This window comes from Peromyscus californicus, unplaced genomic scaffold, assembly GCF_007827085.1.
Source record: "Peromyscus californicus insignis strain IS unplaced genomic scaffold, ASM782708v3 Scaffold_6__1_contigs__length_162567912, whole genome shotgun sequence".
NCBI lineage: Eukaryota > Metazoa > Chordata > Mammalia > Rodentia > Cricetidae > Peromyscus > Peromyscus californicus.
In genome coordinates, this window is record NW_026294584.1 from 51,282,508 (window position 1) to 51,301,948 (window position 19,441).

General features: G+C 49.9%; 1 protein-coding gene across 1 annotated transcript; it reads right to left on the reverse strand.

Moving 5' to 3' along the window:
- Positions 1–12,440: 12,440 nt before the first annotated feature.
- Positions 12,441–19,196, reverse strand: Zc3hav1l (zinc finger CCCH-type containing, antiviral 1 like). Its single transcript, XM_052720915.1, has 4 exons — positions 18,760–19,196; positions 17,877–18,012; positions 15,280–15,541; positions 12,441–13,878 (listed from the first exon to the last, which is right to left on the reverse strand). The coding sequence occupies exons 1-4, from the start codon at positions 19,128–19,130 to the stop codon at positions 13,757–13,759; spliced, it is 891 nt and encodes a 296-aa protein (XP_052576875.1). The 5' UTR covers positions 19,131–19,196; the 3' UTR covers positions 12,441–13,756.
- Between the last annotated feature and the right edge of the window lie 245 nt (positions 19,197–19,441).

The following is a 19,441-nucleotide window of genomic DNA, read 5'->3' on the forward strand; positions in this document are numbered from 1 at the left end:
CTCTTTACACAGTGGTATCATGGCTGATTATGACTTTCTTAACACATCTGCATCGCACCAGTTAGCTTTCCACCCTGTGACAACTAGACAAGGTTGTCAGCTGGAAGGAAGGAAGCTTTCTTTTAGCTCACAGTCAACGGTTTCAGTCCATGGTTACTTGGCTCTGCTGTTCTGGACCTGTGGTGAGGCCGGACATCAGGGTGGGAGCATTTGGTGGCACAAAGCTGCTCCCCTCCTGGCAGCCAAGAAACGGAGAGGAAAGAATGAGAGGAAGCAAGAAGGGACATAATACTCCCTTCAGGGGCACGCCCTCCAACTATGGCCTAATTCTCAGTTCCCACCATCTCCCAATAGCCCATTATGCTTTGAATCCGTAAATATATGAATCCATCCATGAGGCCAGAGTGCTCGGGTTCTAATCTGCTTCCAAAGGCCACAACTTTGAACACTGCATAGATGGCTCAGTGGTTAGGAGCACTTGCTGCTCTTGTACAGAATCCACAGTAGCTCACGACTCTCTGTAACTCCAGTTGCAGGGGATCCAGTGCCATCTCCTGGCCTCTGTGGTCACCTGCGTGCATGTGGTTCGCATAAACTCATGAAAATACTCATATACCTACAATAAATAAATATACTGGTTTTTTGAGAAAGGATTTCTCTGTGTAGCTCTGGCTGTCCTGGAGCTCACTCTGTAGACCAGGCTGGCCTCAAATTCACAGAGATCCGCCTGCCTTTGCCTTCCAAGTGCTGGGATTAAAGGCTTGAGCCCAGCTAAAAATAAATAAATTTTAAAATGAAAACGAAGGTGCTTATACCTGTAATCTCAGCACCTGTGAGTTTGGGGCAGGAGGATCAGGAATTCCAGGGCTACAGAGTGATTCCCTAAATTAAAAAGTCAAATAAATAAATCATGAAGCAATTTACAGAAGCTGTAAATGTTACTTAAAATAAAATTTATACTTTGACCATATACCAATAAAATTAAAAAGAAAATCACTACATATGTCATAAAATATAAATGAGTTTTATTTATGAATGAATTGACACATAGCAAACAGAAAAAATGACATTAGAAGAATATATGCCATAACTAGGCAAAGCTTATCACAAGAATTTAAGGATGTTTTAATATTACAAAAACCTTTAATGCAATCAATCATGCAAGTGATTAAAATATTATTATATTAAGAGATTGATTCATTTTATCAAGCTTTCAGCTTCCAACAAATAAGAATATAGTATTTCTCTTATCCTAATAAAGAATTTAAAAACTAACAACTATATTTAATGAAGAAATATCAAAAATATTTTCTATTTGTATTTAATATAAAATGATACAGTTGCATAACAAATCACTTTGTAGCCATGATTTTATATTCAGAAAAACAAACAGGCCATGTACGACTATTACAACTGACAATTCACCCAAAGGCAAGTAACATAAAAGCGTATTTCAGAGAGATCCCCATGATGAGTAGCAACACAAACACAAAATATTCAAGAAAGAATTAGCATAACAGATTTATAAAAAAAAAAACCAAACCAAACCAAAACAAACAAACAAAAAAAACACATAGTGAGGAAAGTCAGAACACATCAGTGGTGGAGACGGAATCCTGGATGGGAAACTCCACTTCATAAACACAAACTGACTTCAGACTCAATGATTCAACTGTTTGCCTTACATATCACCCTCACTAGGACAACAAAAAATGTTGTTTGTTTAAGTAAAGTGAAAGGCCCCAGCATACTTGCTTAGCCTAATGCCATTTTGAGCAAGGCCTGAAAAGTACGGGGAAAGTTCAGTTAGAGGACATGGGCACAGGAACAAACAGGGTATCTGCGGTCGGCCACCTGGCCCCAGAACAGGGAACTAAAAGGTCAGAAAAACAACTTGTACCCTAGATAAGAGCCAAGTCAGCAGGCGTGTCGAGCTCGGGGAAAAACCACGAGCTGCCCTGAGTTTGAACCTGGCCTCATACGAATCGTCCAATCAGAACCCTGTAAACCATGCTTCTTGCTTCTGTACCCGCCCTTCTGCTGCCCGACCCTATAAAAACCCTCCACTCCAGCCCGTCGGCGCGCCAGTCTCTTGAGCCTCTCGAGTGACTGTGTCGCCCTGGGTACCCGTGTTCCTGAATAAAGCCTCTTGCTGTTTGCATCTGACTTGTGGTCTCGGCGTGATCTCTGGGCGAGGGTCTCTCCAGAGGGAAGACTACCTTCGGGGGTCTTTCATTTGGGGGCTCGTCCGGGATCGGAGACCCCCGCCTCGGGACCACCGACCCACTGTCAGGAGGTAAGTTGGCCGGCCACTGTCTGTCTGTATTGTCTCAGTCTGTTTACTTGTCTTTCGTTTTCGTCGGGCGTCCTAAGTCAGGTCTGAGTCGGTGGGGGCTGAAGGAGCTGACGAGCTCGGACTTCGCCCACCGAAACCCTGGAAGACGTTCCACGGGTATCTGAAGTCCCCTCTGGGGCACGGTTTTTCGGGGCCACCCACGCATCAGAAGGATACGTGGTACTGGCAGGGGACGGAGAATTCAAACACTCTGCGTCCCCATCTGAGTTTTTGTTTTCGGTTTTACGCCGGAGCCGCGCAGCGCGAAATTCTGTGGTCTGTCTTGTCTGTTTGTTTCTCGTTGTGTGTCTAACCCTTCTTTATTTAGAGACCACCATGGGACAGGCTGTCGCCACCCCACTGAGCCTAACCACGGACCACTGGTCCGATGTTAAGGCCCGAGGAAACAATGAAGGTGTCATTATCAGGAAGAACAAATGGATCACCCTCTGCGAGGCCGAATGGGTCATGATGAATGTCGGCTGGCCGCGAGAGGGATCTTTTAACCTCTCTCTTATTTCACAGGTGGAGGGCAAGGTTTTTGCCCCTAGCCCTTATGGGCATCCCGACCAGGTCCCATATATCGCCATCTGGAGATCACTGGTCGAGAACCCATTTCCATGGGTTAAGCCTTTCCTTCCACAGCCCCCTCCAGTCTCTGGGCCTTCTGCGCCCCCCAACCCGGACTCCTCCCTTTACCCCGTGCTCCCTCACAAGGAGACTCCTAAGCCTCCAGTCCTTCCCCCAGACCCCCATACCCCCCTTATAGATCTCCTGACGGAGGACCCACCACCATATCAAGCCGGACCACCTGGGGAGCCGGCCGAAGCGGCCCCAGCCGCCGCCCCGGTGGCGGCGCCCCCGGCCGTGCCCGTGGCAGATCCGGAAGTCACCTCGACTCGCAGGACCCACGGGGCTGAAGAAGAGGACGCAGCCCCGTCCCCCATTGCCGGCCGCCTCCGCGGCCGCCGGGATGACCCCCCTAATGAGTCCAGGGCCTTCCCGCTCAGAGAGGGGCCGAATCGTCAGTTGCAGTACTGGCCCTTTTCAGCCTCAGACCTCTATAATTGGAAACAACATAATCCCCCTTTCTCCAGGGATCCTGTTGCCTTGACCGGCCTAATTGAGTCCATCCTAGTGACTCACAGGCCGACTTGGGACGACTGTCAGCAGCTCCTGCAGACCCTCTTAACAGTAGAGGAGAAGCAGAGAGTTTCCCTGGAGGCCCGGAAGCAGGTTCCGGGCGATGACGGGAGGCCAACCCAACTCCCAAATATCATCGATGCAGCTTTTCCCTTGACCCGCCCAGACTGGGACTTCAATACACCTGAAGGTAGGGAGCATCTACGTCTCTATCGCCAGTTGCTCTTAGCGGGTCTCCGAGCGGCCGCCAGAAGGCCTACCAATTTGGCTCAGGTAAGGAATGTGATACAGGGAAAGGAAGAAACACCCGCTGCATTTTTAGAGAGGCTGAAGGAGGCTTATAGGATGTACACTCCGTATGATCCAGAAGACCCAGGGCAAGCACCAGGTGTCATCCTATCATTTATCTATCAGTCTAGCTCAGATATCAGAACCAAATTGCAGCGGCTGGAAGGTTTACAGGCGCTAGGTTTGCCAGACTTATTGAAGGAAGCAGAGAAAGTGTTCAATAAGAGAGAAACTCCTGAGGAGCGTGAGGAAAGGAGATGGCAGAAACAAGAGGAAAGGGACAAGAAACAGCATAGGGAGATGAAAAAGGTTTTGGCCGCCGTTGTGTCTCAGGGACAGCGGAGAGAGGGAGATAGGTCGGGAGAGCGAAGGAGGCCACCCCTTGATAAAGATCAATGTGCTTACTGCAAGGAGAAGGGACACTGGGCCCGAGAGTGCCCCAAGAAGCCACAAGGACCCCGCCGGCCCAAGCCCAAGACCGTAGACCTCCTTAGTCTGGAAGACTAGGGGAGTCGAGGCCAGGAGCCCCCCCCCCCTGAGCCTAGGATAACCCTCAAGATCGGGGGGCAGCCCGTGACCTTCCTGGTTGATACTGGTGCCGAACATTCAGTCCTAACCCATGCCGGAGTGCCTCTTAGCCGGCATTCTGCACTGGTGCAGGGGGCAACTGGAAACAAGAGGTATTATTGGACTGCCGAGAGAAAAGTCCAACTGGCATCAGGGCAAGTAACTCACTCCTTTCTGCACATACCTGAATGCCCCCATCCGCTGTTAGGATGGGACCTATTAACCAAATTGAAGGCACAAATCTATTTTGATGAGAAGGGACCGAGGGTCATGGGTCCTAAAGGAGACCCTCTACAAATCCTTGCCCTCAGTTTAGAAGAAGAATACTGTTTGTTTGAGCCAGAACCCCCGGAGAAATCACCTGAGGAGCTACAGAACTGGCTGAGAGAGTTTCCTCAGGCCTGGGCAGAGACTGGGGGCTTGGGGCTGGCACACGATCAGCCACCGTTGGTGATCTCACTAAAAGCCTCCGCGACTCCCGTTTCAATCAGACAATACCCAATGTCACAGGAAGCTCATGAGGGGATCAAGCCCCATATTCGAAGGCTCCTGGACCAAGGGGTGCTAAAGCCCTGCCAGTCCCCTTGGAACACCCCTCTCTTGCCTGTTAAGAAACCGGGGACAGGGGACTACAGGCCGGTCCAGGACTTGAAAGAGGTCAATAAGCGGGTGGAGGACATACACCCCACGGTGCCCAACCCCTATAACCTTCTGAGCACCCTCCCACCGACCCACGTCTGGTACACTGTGCTAGACCTGAAGGATGCCTTCTTTTGTTTAAGACTGCACCCTCAAAGTCAAATGCTATTCGCTTTTGAATGGAGGGACCCAGAAAAAGGGCTCTCGGGACAATTAACCTGGACCCAGCTCCCTCAGGGCTTCAAAAATAGCCCAACCCTCTTTGATGAGGCCCTACATGCAGATCTGGCCGGATTCCGGGTCAAACACCCAACCCTGACTCTGCTCCAGTACGTGGATGATCTACTCCTGGCGGCCAGGAGTCGAACCGAGTGCCTGGAGGGCACTCGAGCCTTATTGGCCAGACTTGGACAAAAGGGCTATAGAGCCTCAGCCAAAAAGGCTCAAGTATGCCGAGACAAGGTTACCTACCTGGGCTACACCCTGAGCGGGGGGCAAAGATGGTTAACAAGAGCAAGGAAGGAGACGATAATCTCCATCCCCCCTCCTCGGAACCCCCGCCAAGTTCGAGAGTTCCTGGGTACGGCTGGGTACTGCCGCCTTTGGATTCCTGGCTTTGCCGAACTGGCAGCCCCATTGTACCCCCTCACTAAACCAGGGGCCATGTTCCAATGGGAGGAGAAGCATCAGAAAGCGTTCCAACAGATCAAGAAGGCCTTACTCGAGGCCCCGGCTCTGGGTCTGCCAGATCTAACCAAGCCCTTTGAGCTGTTTATGGATGAGAACTCAGGTTTTGCCATAGGGGTACTGGTGCAAAGACTGGGACCTTGGAGGAGACCTGTAGCGTACTTGTCCAAGAAATTGGACCCGGTGGCTACAGGATGGCCATCATGCCTCCGCATGGTGGCAGCCATTGCCGTATTACTCAAGGATGCCGGGAAGCTGACTCTGGGACAGCCGTTGACTGTGCTGGCCTCCCATGCAGTGGAGGCCTTGGTCCGACAACCACCGGACAGATGGCTTTCTAACGCCAGAATGACTTACTATCAGGCCTTACTACTGGACTCAGACCGGGTAAATTTTGGGCTGACAGTTTCCCTTAACCCTGCTACCTTGCTGCCACTGCCTAGCCCCTCCGAGGAGCATGACTGCCTCCAGATTCTAGCCGAAGCACATGGCACCCGCCCTGATCTGACAGATCAGCCGCTTAAGGATCCAGACGCTGTCTGGTACACAGATGGGAGCAGTTTCCTGGAGGAGGGGGAACGCAGAGCCGGGGCAGCTATAACCACCGAATCGGAAGTGGTATGGGCATCGTCACTCCCGCCCGGGACATCGGCCCAGCGCGCAGAACTGATTGCGCTCACCCAAGCTCTCCGGATGGCAGAAGGTAAGAAGCTCACAGTTTATACTGACAGCAGATATGCCTTCGCCACTGCGCATGTCCATGGGGAAATCTACAGACAGAGAGGCCTGCTGACGTCCGCGGGTAAGGAAATCAAAAACAAAAAAGAGATCCTAGACCTCCTAAAGGCCCTGTTCCTCCCGCTCCAACTCAGTATTGTCCACTGCCCAGGGCATCAAAAGGATGACTCTGCGGTAGCCAGAGGGAATCGGCTGGCGGATCTGACTGCCCGAACAGTGGCTTCCCAGCCAGCAGGGAGCAGCCAGTTGATGGCCATACAAGAACCACAGCCTGAGAGAGACCCTGTGCCCTATAGCCCAGAAGACCATGAGCTAGCAAAGAAAATGGGGGCGGACTGGGAACAAGGAAGACAAGCATATATACTAGGGGACCGGATGGTCATGCCAACCTCCCATACCCGATATATGCTGAGATTCCTCCATGCATTGACCCATTTGAGCAAAAACAAGATGAAGACCCTATTGGACAGAGAAAACACCTGGGCAGTGCTGCTGAACCAGGATCAGGTACTCCAGCAGGTAACTTCTACCTGCCCAGCCTGTGCTCAAGTCAACGCAGGAAAGGTTCATCTAAACAAGGGGGCCCGCCAAAGAGGCCATCGTCCTGGTGTTCATTGGGAAATAGACTTTACAGAAGTAAAACCCGGACTCTACGGGTACCGGTACCTCCTGGTCTTCGTGGACACTTTTTCCGGATGGATCGAGGCATTTCCAACCAAGAATGAGACGGCTAACGTGGCAACAAAGAAACTGTTGGAAGAAATCTTCCCCAGGTATGGGATGCCTCAAATATTGGGGTCGGATAACGGGCCTGCCTTCGTCTCTCAGGTAAGTCAGAAGGTGGCCAAACTATTGGGGGTTGATTGGAAACTCCATTGTGCATACCGCCCCCAGAGCTCAGGACAGGTAGAACGAGCTAATAGAACAATCAAGGAGACTTTAACCAAATTAACGCTTGCAACTGGCACTAGAGATTGGGTGCTCCTACTTCCCTTGGCTCTCTACCGAGCCCGAAATACTCCTGGCCCACACGGCCTAACCCCTTTTGAGATCATGTATGGGGCCCCACCTCCTGTTGTAAACTTTCTCCATCCTGATATTTCATCTTTTGCCACCACCCCTACTTTAGAGGCACATCTTCAAGCCCTCCAACTGGTGCAGAGGGAGATCTGGAAGCCCCTGGCCAAGGCTTATCAGGAGCAGCTAGACAAGCCGGTGGTGCCCCACCCCTTCCAGATCGGGGACTCCGTTTGGGTCCGACGACACCAGACCAAGAATCTGGAACCACGGTGGAAGGGGCCCTACACTGTCTTGCTGACCACCCCCACTGCACTCAAGGTCAACGGGATTGCTGCATGGATCCACGCCTCTCATGTGAAGGCTGCCAGGGAACCCGACCCAGCAGGATCCAGAAAGTCAACATGGACAGTGCGCCGCACACGAAACCCCCTAAAAATAAGGTTGGCCCGCGGCTCCTCTTCCTCCCCCTCCTCTTAATCTCTGCCTACCCCCAGGGGACTAGGGTGGCAGAGAGCCCGCACCTAGTTAAGAGGCTCACTTGGCAGGTTATCTCACAAACTGGGGAGACGGTCTGGCAAACGACCGCCCTTCACACCCCCTTTACATGGTGGCCTAACTTGCATCCAGATCTCTGCCAACTAGTAGCAGGGTCAGAGGACTGGGACATCCCTACCACTGACCCCATGAACCCCAGAGCACCAGACGTCTGTCAGGATGGTAAGGGAACTTGCAAATGTAGTGACGGGAGATACGGATGTGGTCACCCTGAAACCACAGCAGCCCTATTACAACTATCCTTCTACGTCTGCCCCCGGGATGGTAGGGACAGAAAGATGATTAGACAATGTGGGGGTTATGAAAGTTACTTCTGTAAAGCATGGGGATGTGAAACAACTGGTAATACCTATTGGAAGCCTTCATCCACTTGGGACCTCATTAGGGTAAAAAGGACTACCCAAAGAGAAAGCCACTCATGGCGTCCCCTTACCCAAGGACGTTGTTGGGGAACTGTCACGTCAGGAACAAATAACGCTTACTGGAAGGGGGGGGGGGTCCCTGTGTAAATTTCACCTGCAACCCCCTGAATATATCTTTTACTCAAAAGGGAAGGGAGATAACACAAGACTGGATTAAAGGTAGAACATGGGGACTTAGACTTTACATGACGGGATGGGACCAGGGAGTCGTGTTTACGATTAGGCTTAAAATCACGGAGCCCTCCGCCTCTATAGGTCCCAACCAGGTTCTCTCTGACCAAAAGCGCCCCTCTTTACCCACTCCGGCACCCCCGAGGGCTATCCCCCGACCCAATTCGGCCATTCGCCCAAGCACGGCTCCGAATGCTACTGTAACCCCAGTCACCCTCCAGCCACCCAGGCCCGGTACGGGAGACCGGCTATTGAATCTTATAGAGGGCGCTTACTCAGCCCTCAATGTTACCAACCCAAATCGGACTCAGGAGTGCTGGTTATGCCTAGTCTCCACACCTCCCTATTATGAGGGGGTGGCCGTAGTCGGAAGCTTCACCAATTCTTCTTCACCCCCGTCAGGATGTGCCTCGACACCTCAGCATAAGCTCACAATCTCCGAGGTGTCAGGACAAGGACTATGTCTGGGGACAGTACCCTACACCCACCAACACCTGTGTAATCGCACCCAGGCACTTGTTCCAGGACCCCACTATCTCGTGGCTCCCAACGGGACTTACTGGGCCTGTAGCACTGGACTTACACCATGCCTCTCCCCCTCAATACTAGCCAACACGGCCGATTATTGTGTGCTCATAGAACTGTACCCCAAGATAGTCTACCATGCACCTGAAGATATCTATGCCCGATATGAAACAGGGGTCCCCCGTATAAAAAGAGAGCCAGTCTCGCTAACCCTGGCCCTGATACTAGGTGGATTAACTATGGGAGGAGTCGCCGCCGGAATAGGCACAGGTACCACTGCCCTCATGGAAACCAACCAGTTCAGACAACTCCAGGTTGCCATGCATACCGATATCCAGGCACTGGAGGAATCCGTGAGTGCCTTGGAAAAGTCACTCACCTCCCTGTCTGAGGTAGTTCTGCAGAACCGGAGGGGATTAGACCTCCTCTTCCTGCAGGAGGGGGGGTTATGTGCCGCCCTTAAGGAGGAAGAATGTTGCTTCTATGCGGATCATACTGGGGTGGTGAGAGATAGCATGGCTAGATTAAGAAAGAGATTAGAACAAAGACAAAAACTCTTTGAAAAACAGCAGGGATGGTTTGAAGGATGGTTCAGAAGGTCCCCCTGGCTCACCACCCTCATCTCCACCCTTATGGGACCCCTTCTGATTTTATTGCTCCTTCTGACGCTCGGGCCCTGTATCCTAAACAGACTTGTCCAATTTATCAGGGAACGCGTTTCTACTGTTCAGACCTTGGTATTGACCCAACAATACCAACGACTCAACCAGGTGGAAATGGAGCCACATCCCTATTCTTCCCCATGAATGGAGGATTCCATTCCCTGAGATAAGAAAATGGGGGAATGAAAGGCCCCAGCATACTTGCTTAGCCTAATGCCATTTTGAGCAAGGCCTGAAAAGTACGGGGAAAGTTCAGTTAGAGGACATGGGCACAGGAACAAACAGGGTATCTGCGGTCGGCCACCTGGCCCCAGAACAGGGAACTAAAAGGTCAGAAAAACAACTTGTACCCTAGATAAGAGCCAAGTCAGCAGGCGTGTCGAGCTCGGGGAAAAACCACGAGCTGCCCTGAGTTTGAACCTGGCCTCATACGAATCGTCCAATCAGAACCCTGTAAACCATGCTTCTTGCTTCTGTACCCGCCCTTCTGCTGCCCGACCCTATAAAAACCCTCCACTCCAGCCCGTCGGCGCGCCAGTCTCTTGAGCCTCTCGAGGGACTGTGTCGCCCCGGGTACCCGTGTTCCTGAATAAAGCCTCTTGCTGTTTGCATCTGACTTGTGGTCTCGGCGTGATCTCTGGGCGAGGGTCTCTCCAGAGGGAAGACTACCTTCGGGGGTCTTTCAAAAGGACCTGAGCTGAGTGTGGTGGTGCACCCCGTTAGTCCCAGCGGATCTCTGTGGGTTTAGGGCCTTCCCGGTCTACATGAGTTCCAGGCCAGCCAGGGCTACAGTGAGAGCCTGACTACAAGAGGAAAAAAAGGAAAAGTAAACAAAACAAACAACAAAACCAGTGAAGACCAGCATAGATTGACAACTAATTCAGCATTTGACGAGAAATGGCCTAAGTCTACATGTCAGAATTACCATGAGGAACAAATAATGTTTTAGCCCAAAGCCAAAGCACTGGAATGTGAAGGAGCACTATGCAGGAGGTACGGGAACCACCCCTCTGGGGTCAGCAAGGGCTACTGAGTATCTTCACGATTATAATAATTTGAGGCAGGCAGAGGGAAGTAGGGATGGTATTTACAGACGAGGCAACATCATTTAAAGATCGAGTCCAGGGCTGGGTCTGGGGATGTGCCTCAGTTGGCAGGGTGCTTATTTAGCATGACGAAGTCCTGTCTTCAGTCCCCAGCACCACATAAGTGGAACTTGGCAGTAAACACCAGTGACGTCAGCACTCGGGAGGTGGAGGCAGGAGGATCCAAAATGTAAACTACACAGTGAATTCAAGACCAGAGACATAAGACCCTGCCAAAAAAAAAAAAAAAAAAAGCCAAAATTGTCAAGTTGGTTGAAATTCTGGCATCCATTTTGGTTTTGGTTTTTGGTTTTGGTTTTTGGTTTTGGTTTTGTTTTTGAGACAGGGTTTCTAGCAGGCAGGCAAGCCTCTAACTCACTGTGTTATGAAAGCTGGCCTTGAATTTTTTTTTTTTTTTTTTTTTTCTGAGACAGGGTTTCTCCATGTAATAGTCCTGGCTGTCCTAGAACTCGCTCTGTAGACCAGGCTGTCCTTGAACTCAGAGATCTGTCTGCCTCTGCCTCCCAGTGTGTTGGGATTAAAGGCCCACCCAGTGGCCTTGAACTCTTCGGCCTCCAGCTATGTGCTCTGGAACTAATATGAAATGTAAAGCCCAAGGAAATACTGACCTGCTTCTGAGACTATAAGTGAAAACCACCTCAAGATACTGTAGTGAGTGTGCCTTACCTGGCCCACCCACTTGAGGGAGCGCCCAAGTCAGCCATCACCCACGTCTATAAACTGACCCCAAATTAGCTCCCCAGCAAGACAGGCTCTGTAACAGCCCCTATCCTCCCTTTCTAAGAAGTTTATTTTTAAATAAAATCAGCCCTTTGCCTCAGGACCATATCTCTTAACTTCATCTGCCTGTCATGGGGGTAAGCAGGCAGACTTGGTCCAGGAACAGTTACAGAAGAGGAGTTTAGTGCTGAGGATACAGCTCAGTGGTGGAGCACTTGTCCAGCATGAGCGCATTCATGAACGCATGAGCCCATTCCCAGTATCACACATACATACAAAAAGATAATTTTGTAGACTAAATTACAAGAGAACTAAAATTAAAATGGAACATTATAGACTTGAATAAAATGTTGCAACAATGACTACAAATCAATAAACATCTATATAAGAGCATAATCGTGATATACGTGAGAAAACAACGTAAAAGTCTACCATGTCTATTGATGTAAAGGGTGTGCATTGAGCTATTCCATTCCATTAAGGATTTAAGATGGCTTACAATAAATATATACAGGAGAACGACAAAGTATAAATAGTAATAATAATAAACGCAATTTCTTTTTGAGACAGAGTCTCATTATGTAGCTCTGGCTAGCCTGGAACTCACTATGTAAATCAGGGTAGCCTTGAACTCTCAGAGACTTGCCTGCCTCTACCCCTGTACTGCAGGGATTAAAACCATACACTACAGTGACTGACTGGCCTTTCTTTTTAAAGTTTAGTCCCAGGACTTAGATGTCGGGCTTTGCCTCATGCAGGCAAGACCCTGGGTTTGATCCTATCACACACACACACAACAAATACCACTAGGAAAAAAAGTCACAACTAGGAATTTCAAACGAAAGAATGTAAAACACTGTCATTGACAACCAAAGTGCAAAGACCTGAGTTGATGAGTTTACTGTCCGTTAGGAGGAAACCGAGTTCTCATTTGGAAAGACATTTTTTACATCCCTCCTCTCATTGGCTTCACGATACAAGTTTCTCTAAGGTAAGTTTGTCGTTATGGAAACTCACTGAGTGGCCCCTGTTTTTCAAAAGTCATATTACAGAAAGAAACACAAGCCCTTCTCTTTATACAACGTCATTGGGGAACATGGCCACAACAAAGATCTGCAAATCACACGATGAAAACAGTACGATGATTGGGGGGGTGGAGGAGCTGGAGGAAGGTGGGAGTGACCTTGAAAACTGGCAAAGCGCGCGCGCACAGACACACACACACATTCTCGATGACCTGTCCCCATCCTCAGAAGGGACAGACACAACTGGAGGAAGGAGCGAACTACACATCCTTCAAGACACAGCCACAGAGCACTGGTCGGCTCAATAAGAGATGAGAAGTGGTTGGGGGTGAGGTAGAAAACTCTGGTGAGAGCCCAAAGATTATTAACTGTGATGTCGATTGAGAATGGACCCATGTGGTTGAGTATCATGGACACAGTATGGAAAACAGCACAGAGGGCCCCACCAACAAAATACAACATAGGAAAGTCACAAAATCAAGACACACAGAATGCAGGGGCAGAGGAGGCCGCTCATCTACACAGATATTTAAAGAAATCTGTATCAAAAGATAGTATTGTTTAGCACTTAAAAGCCAAACAAAGGTATAAAATGGCTTTTAAACTCAATACAAAATGAGACACAAATACATCTGATACAAAATGAGATATTCAAATGTTGTTATGATTATTGAAATATTCCAGAATAAGGGAGGTAATTAAGCTATATAAACAATTCTGCGTAAAAAGGGATTATGTATATACCAAGTAATACGCAGTGTGTAAAAACTCTGTGACATCTACAATGGAAGCTGTGTGAATGGAGTCTAGAAAACGTGAGCTGGACACAGAGGCAGCAGAAAGCTGCCCTCCATCCCATGGCTGGAAAGGGGGAACCGCAGACAGAGGCTACAGCTTCAGGATTTGCCCTGGACTGATCCCCTCTGTGCTCAGAATTTTACCCTCTCTTTGCCCGCTCCAGGTCCAACCTCACCTGCAAGTGTATTTTCGTTTCCACCCTGGGTTCTCCCAATCAGGGATGAGATAGGTATTAAAGTTGCCAATGCTAGTAAGTAAGGAAAGAGAATGACTACAGACTCCATCTCAGCTGCTCTTGCTTCTGATCCTCCAAGATGGACAAGCTGCTTCTCACTTCCTCTATGCTCTTGAAGGTTTACTGAGGCTTCCTGGGCGACTGAGCAGGGGCAGGGGCCAGAGGCCTGGCTTCTGCAGCCCCAGGCCCAGGGGCCCCTTGCTTCTCAACGCCTTGTGAGTGCCCGGCAGAAGTCGTGCTGTCTGAAAGGAAGAAGAGAGATGAGCTTTCTGCTTTAATTTTATGTTGGGAGCAACATGGGAGGGAATGGGGTAGAGGGGATCAAAACAAAAAATAAATAAAAATAAGCAGTTAGAAAGACTAAGCAGCAGATATTTCTGATCTTAAATTTAGTGAAAAAAGACAGTAAGCTAATTCCATTTTGCCCACCTCCAGATCAGTCCTTGCTCAGTTACAATAAAGTGGATCCCCGTGCAGCTTTGTGCTGATTTGAATGAGAATGACCCCCTACAATCCTGTATTTGACTACTTATGTATCAGGCAGAGAACTCTTTGATAAGATTAGAAGATTAGGAGGTGCGGCCTTGTTGGAGGAAATGTGTCACTGGGGGTGGGCTTTGAGGTAACAAAAGCCCATGCTGGGGGGCCCAGTCTCTCTCTCCATCTCTCCTTCTCTCTCTCTCTCTCTCTCTCTCTCTCTCTCTCTCTCTCTCTCTCTCTCTCTGCCTGTGGATCAGGATGTAGCTCTCAACTACTTCTCCAGAACCACGCCTGCTGCTGCGCCTGCCACAAAGTCCCCTGCAGTGATGATAATGGACTAAGCCTCTGTAACTATAAGCAAGACCCCAATTAAATGTTTTCTTCATAGGGGTCCCCTTGGTTATGGTGTCTCTTCACAGCAATAGAACAGTGACTAAGACAAACTTCAAAAAAAAAAAAAGAATCATCTGCTTTTATTTTACATGTATGAGTGTTTTGCCTGCATGTATGTAAGTGTACATGTACATGCATGCAGTGACTGCTGCGGTCAGAAGAGGGCGTCAGATTCCACAGAACTGAAGTTAGGATGGTCGTGAGGACCGAACCTGGGTCCTCTGCAAGAGCAACAAAGGCTCTAAACAGCCCAGCCATCTCTCCAGCCCTTCCTGAGACATGCTATTTTATTTCTAGTCTTTTGCCTGTAATGTGGTCAAAATTACTTAAAAATGAAAACAGGAAAACTTTAGTTCAAGTTGACAAAAGAAAACCACATGTACATTACTCTTCATCTGCCGTCTCCCTCCCACATTCCCAGCTGAATTACTAAGATGATTGTACCAAATTCTTGACCCCCAGTTTGCCCAGAAGCTACCATATTCCAATACTTGGGCATGTTTTCTACCTTGGCAAAAATCTCCTCTTCTTTGGTTAGAATTATATTTCCATACCATAAAACGTTAACTAGGGCTACAGAGATGGCTCAGTGGCTAAAAGCACTTGCTGCTGGAATCAAGGATCTGAGTGCGGCACCTTCATTAAGCGGTTCACAGACCTCCAAGGGATCTGCTGCCCTCTTCTGGCCTCCTGTGGTACCCCCACCCCACATGTGCACACACATAGTACAGAACCTTAGTACACCTCCTCACTAACGGTTCCCTGCCTACCTTTATCTTCCAGCATCTTGTGCAGCTTCATATGTTTGTAGATGGTGATTATCTGGAAGTTGACGACACTTGAAACACTCAGTTCTTGGTCCTCTAACAACTTCAGGGTGGTGGCGTGAATGAGCTTGTGGGACCGCTTGCAGGTCTGAAGTGTGCATTCGCCCCGGACAAAGGATTTGCACACATGAAACTTGTTGCATTTGTCCCTGAGGTTGCAGTAGCCATAAAGGACATCGCCACCTTTGTTGTACAACAAACAGACCTGAGGCAGGAAGGAGGCAACACTTGAGATAGGAGTTCTCACGGTTATCTTTAAGCTAACAAACTATACCTTCTTCAACTAAATTAGAAGTTTAATGGCATCTTTGGGGGAGGGGAGCATGTGTGTGCACATGTGTGTGCACATGCATGTGCAGGCCAAAGGTCAATACTGGCAATCTTTCTTTAATTACCCTCCACTTTATTTTTTGAGACAGGGTCTCTCATGGAACTTGGAGCTGATTCAGATAGGGTGGCTGGTCAGCAGGCCCCCGGGTTCTCCTGTTCCCTCCTCCCCAGCATTATGATTACAGGGCATCCCACCACACCTGTCTTTTAAAAAAAAAGAAAAGAAAAAGAATTATGTATATATGTGTGAGTCTATGTAGGGGTATATGTCTGTGAGTACAGGTGCTCACAGAGGCCAAAGGCATCAGATCCTCTACAGCCAAAGTTTCAGGTAGGCTGCCCAATATGGTGCTTGTAGAGAACTTGTCTAACATGCATAGAGTCCTGGGTTTGACCCTCAGCACTGCATAAAACAGGGCATCTGGCCCATCCCTGTAATCACGTCAGAGAGACAGAGGCAGGAGGATCAGAAGTGGCTCCAAAGCTGGTTTTTATGCCGTGCTGGGTATTGAACTCAGGGCTTTACCCATGCTGGGCAAGCACTCTAGGAACCGGGCTACGTCTCTGGCCCTTGTGTTTTTATCTTTTTTGTTCAGAGACAAGGTCTGTGGTTATCCTTTTACCTAATCTGAGTGCCAGGATTATACAAATAAGTCACCAAGTCTAGCTTATTTTTGTTTTTTGAGGAACCTCCATACTAGGTTGTACAATGTTTAATTGCTAATTTATATTCCTACCAACAATGTATGAGAGTTCTCAATGTCCTTGCCACAATCTATCTTTGTTTTATCTTGGTTTGGGTTTGATTTTTGGTTTGCTTCATTTTCAAGTCAAGATCTTGGTATATAGCCCAGGCTGGCCCTAACTTTCAATCCTTCTGCTTTAGCTTTTGAAGAATTACAGGTTTTCACCACCACACTCATCTACTTTTTATCCTTTTTGTTTTTGGCAGGGGTCAGGGGGGTGGAGGGGTTCAAGACAGGGTTTTTCTGTGTAGTGTTGCCTGTCCTGGAACTCTTTGTAGACCAGGCTGGCCTCGAACTCAGAGATCCACCTGCCTCTGCCTCCCGAGCACTGGGATTAAAAGTGTGTGCCATCACCAGCTGGTGAATATATCTAATTTTTAAAGTCTATTAATAAACTGTGGGAGCCCACAGAGGTTTCCTAGTGAGATCTGAGCTTGCTTTACCCAGCAGGGCTGCAATAAGGCGGCTTGACCACGTGCATGGTCACCAGGTGTCTGGGATGGTCTGCACTTGGCTGTGCTGGGGGGAGGTCTTTTGCTCCACCCCTTGGTACTTCTTTAAAAGCCCTTTAGTAGAAACAGAAGGGGCTGGTGGGTTTTGACCCAGGCCCTCCTAAGCTATCCTGTGTTTCTAGCTGCCTCTCTCCTCTATATTTCTATCTACATACTTCTCACTTCTCCCTCAAGATTACCCTGGGAGAAAAAGAGGCTAGCAGGTCTCCCTCAATAAACCCTACTTCATATGAGCTCTCCCTAAAATTCTTTTCTGCCTTGAAGCCAGGGATCTGATTTTATCTGAGCTGAGGTCCCTCAAAGATTAGAAGGGGACATCCTGGAGCTATGTGCCTCCTGCCTCTGACAGCAACGTCCATAATAGAAAGATCATGCCAGATTAAAAAAAAAATTATTGATAGTCTCAAATTTTGATTTGAGATTATTATTTGGTTAACAAATTCTTCACATAAATAGAAACGTGTTAATTTTTTAAATGTGCATTGGTGTTTTGTCTGCATGTCTATGTGTTAGGGGTGTTGGATCCCCTGAAAAAGGAGCTACGCTACAGACAGCTGGGAGCCGCCCTGTAGGTGCTGGGAACTGAACCTGGGTCCTCTGGAAGAACAGCCAGTGCTATTAACCACTGAGCCGTCTCTCCAGCCCCACAAATGTGCTAATTTTACCATTCTAGCATTTAAAAAAGGGTACTTTCAAAGTATCTGGAACCAAATCACAATGCTTCCAAGCAATTAAAATTAACACCTAAAGTGGTGATGGAGGCGGCGGCCTGTAAACTCAACACTTAGAGGTGGATTGGCAGGAGAGCAGCCTCGGCTAATACAAAGTTCACGGCCAGCCTGGGCTATGTGAGATCCCATCTCAACAAACAAAACAAAACATCTAGGATTAGAGGATCAGTGTGGGAAAGTTGCCACAATGTGGGTAGGCTGGCGGCTCATCACGGACTCACCTCTGGGAAAAGGCAGGGGTCATTCTGCAAAAGCAGGATTCGAAGCTGGGCTTCATTGAGGCCAAAAAGGCCGCGGTTTTTCATGACTTGGATGTTGATAGGCGTGTGGATATCATGGGACAGGGCGCAGGTAGACCTAGAAGTGTTCAGAGCAGTCAGAAGACCAGGCCACAAAGAGGGAGGAGGCTGGCAGCTCTAATTCTTTGCCTTAGGGCATTTCCAACTTACAAGTGAATTTCCCCAAGCACTGATAAAAATCAGGCTTGAGGCGACTTGGTCCTGTTAAGTGAGTAGATTGACCTAAAGCCTAGGGTAGGTACCCTGCCCACGTTACTCATCTGTTCCTTAGGGACTAAAACTTGATCTTCAGATCAACAGCTGCTGATCTCCCTTCATTGTCCAGCAACACTATAAAGACAGCACTTGGACTATGTAGCCGCCAGGCCCTCACCCCATCCGGCCACCAGTTTCCTGCGGTTGGACTAGACCAGCCTTTTAATCCCTAATGGGCTGTGATTACCGAAGGAAGGAGGGAAGGGAACAGAAGGTCCCCGGCCATGGGGCCTTCGGATGTCCCCTCAGTGTGGCACTCGACATAAGTGAACTCAAAAGTCGCAACAACGAATTTAACCTGGCTGGTGTTGTGGCGCATCCTAGCATGCTGGGCCAGGGACAGCAATTGGGGGTGGGGGGGATGATTAAAAAACTTCAGTGGAGAGGACATTCCATGTCACACCTCGGCGACGAGGAGCACAGGAGCGGCCTGCGCCGAAGGCCTTTGTCCCATCCCGCCCGCGGCTAGCCGAGCAGCATCCGGAGGGCGCGTCCCGCCCGCCCGCATCCCCCCACCGCCCCACTGGGGACCGAGGACCCCAGCCCTCACCAGCAGTCGCGGTGGGGGCACTTGCCCAGCATGTGACGGCGACACAAGTGCAGCTGGTCGCAGGCCTGGCACTCGCCGCGTTGATAGCGGGCGCAGAGGCGCGCGGAGGACACGGCCACCACCCTGCAGGCCGTGGCGCCGCCACCCGCGCCCGCGCCCGCGCCCGCCGCCACCTCGGCCTCCGGGTCCCACGGGCCGTCGCGCAGCTCCACCTCCTGCAGCAGGAAGCGCTCGGGGCCCGCGCGCCGCAGCACCGCCCGCAGCTTCGCCTCCGACAGCTCCACGTGGCCGCGCAGGTCCTGCAGGAACATGCGGCCGCCGTGAGCACACAGCACTTTGGTGAGGAACGCGCACACCGTGAGGTCCGCCATGGCCCGCGGAGCCCGCGCCGCGCGTCCCCGCCAGCCCCGGGCCTGCAGGCTCCTCCCCGCCACGACTGCCACTGGAGCTTGGGAGCTGTCGGAGGTGGGGTGGGGGTGGGGTGGGGGGACGGGCCCCAAGGCCGGGCCTGAGCTGGGGCAGCCTCCCAGGCTCCTGGGTCCGACGCAGATACCCGCGAGGGCTGCAAAAGACTATAAAGTGGTGCACTCAGACCGATGGCACACGCCTGTAATGCCAGCAGCACCTGGGAGGTAGAGATTGGAGGGACCAGGTCAAGACCAGTGTCGGCTACAAAGGGAGT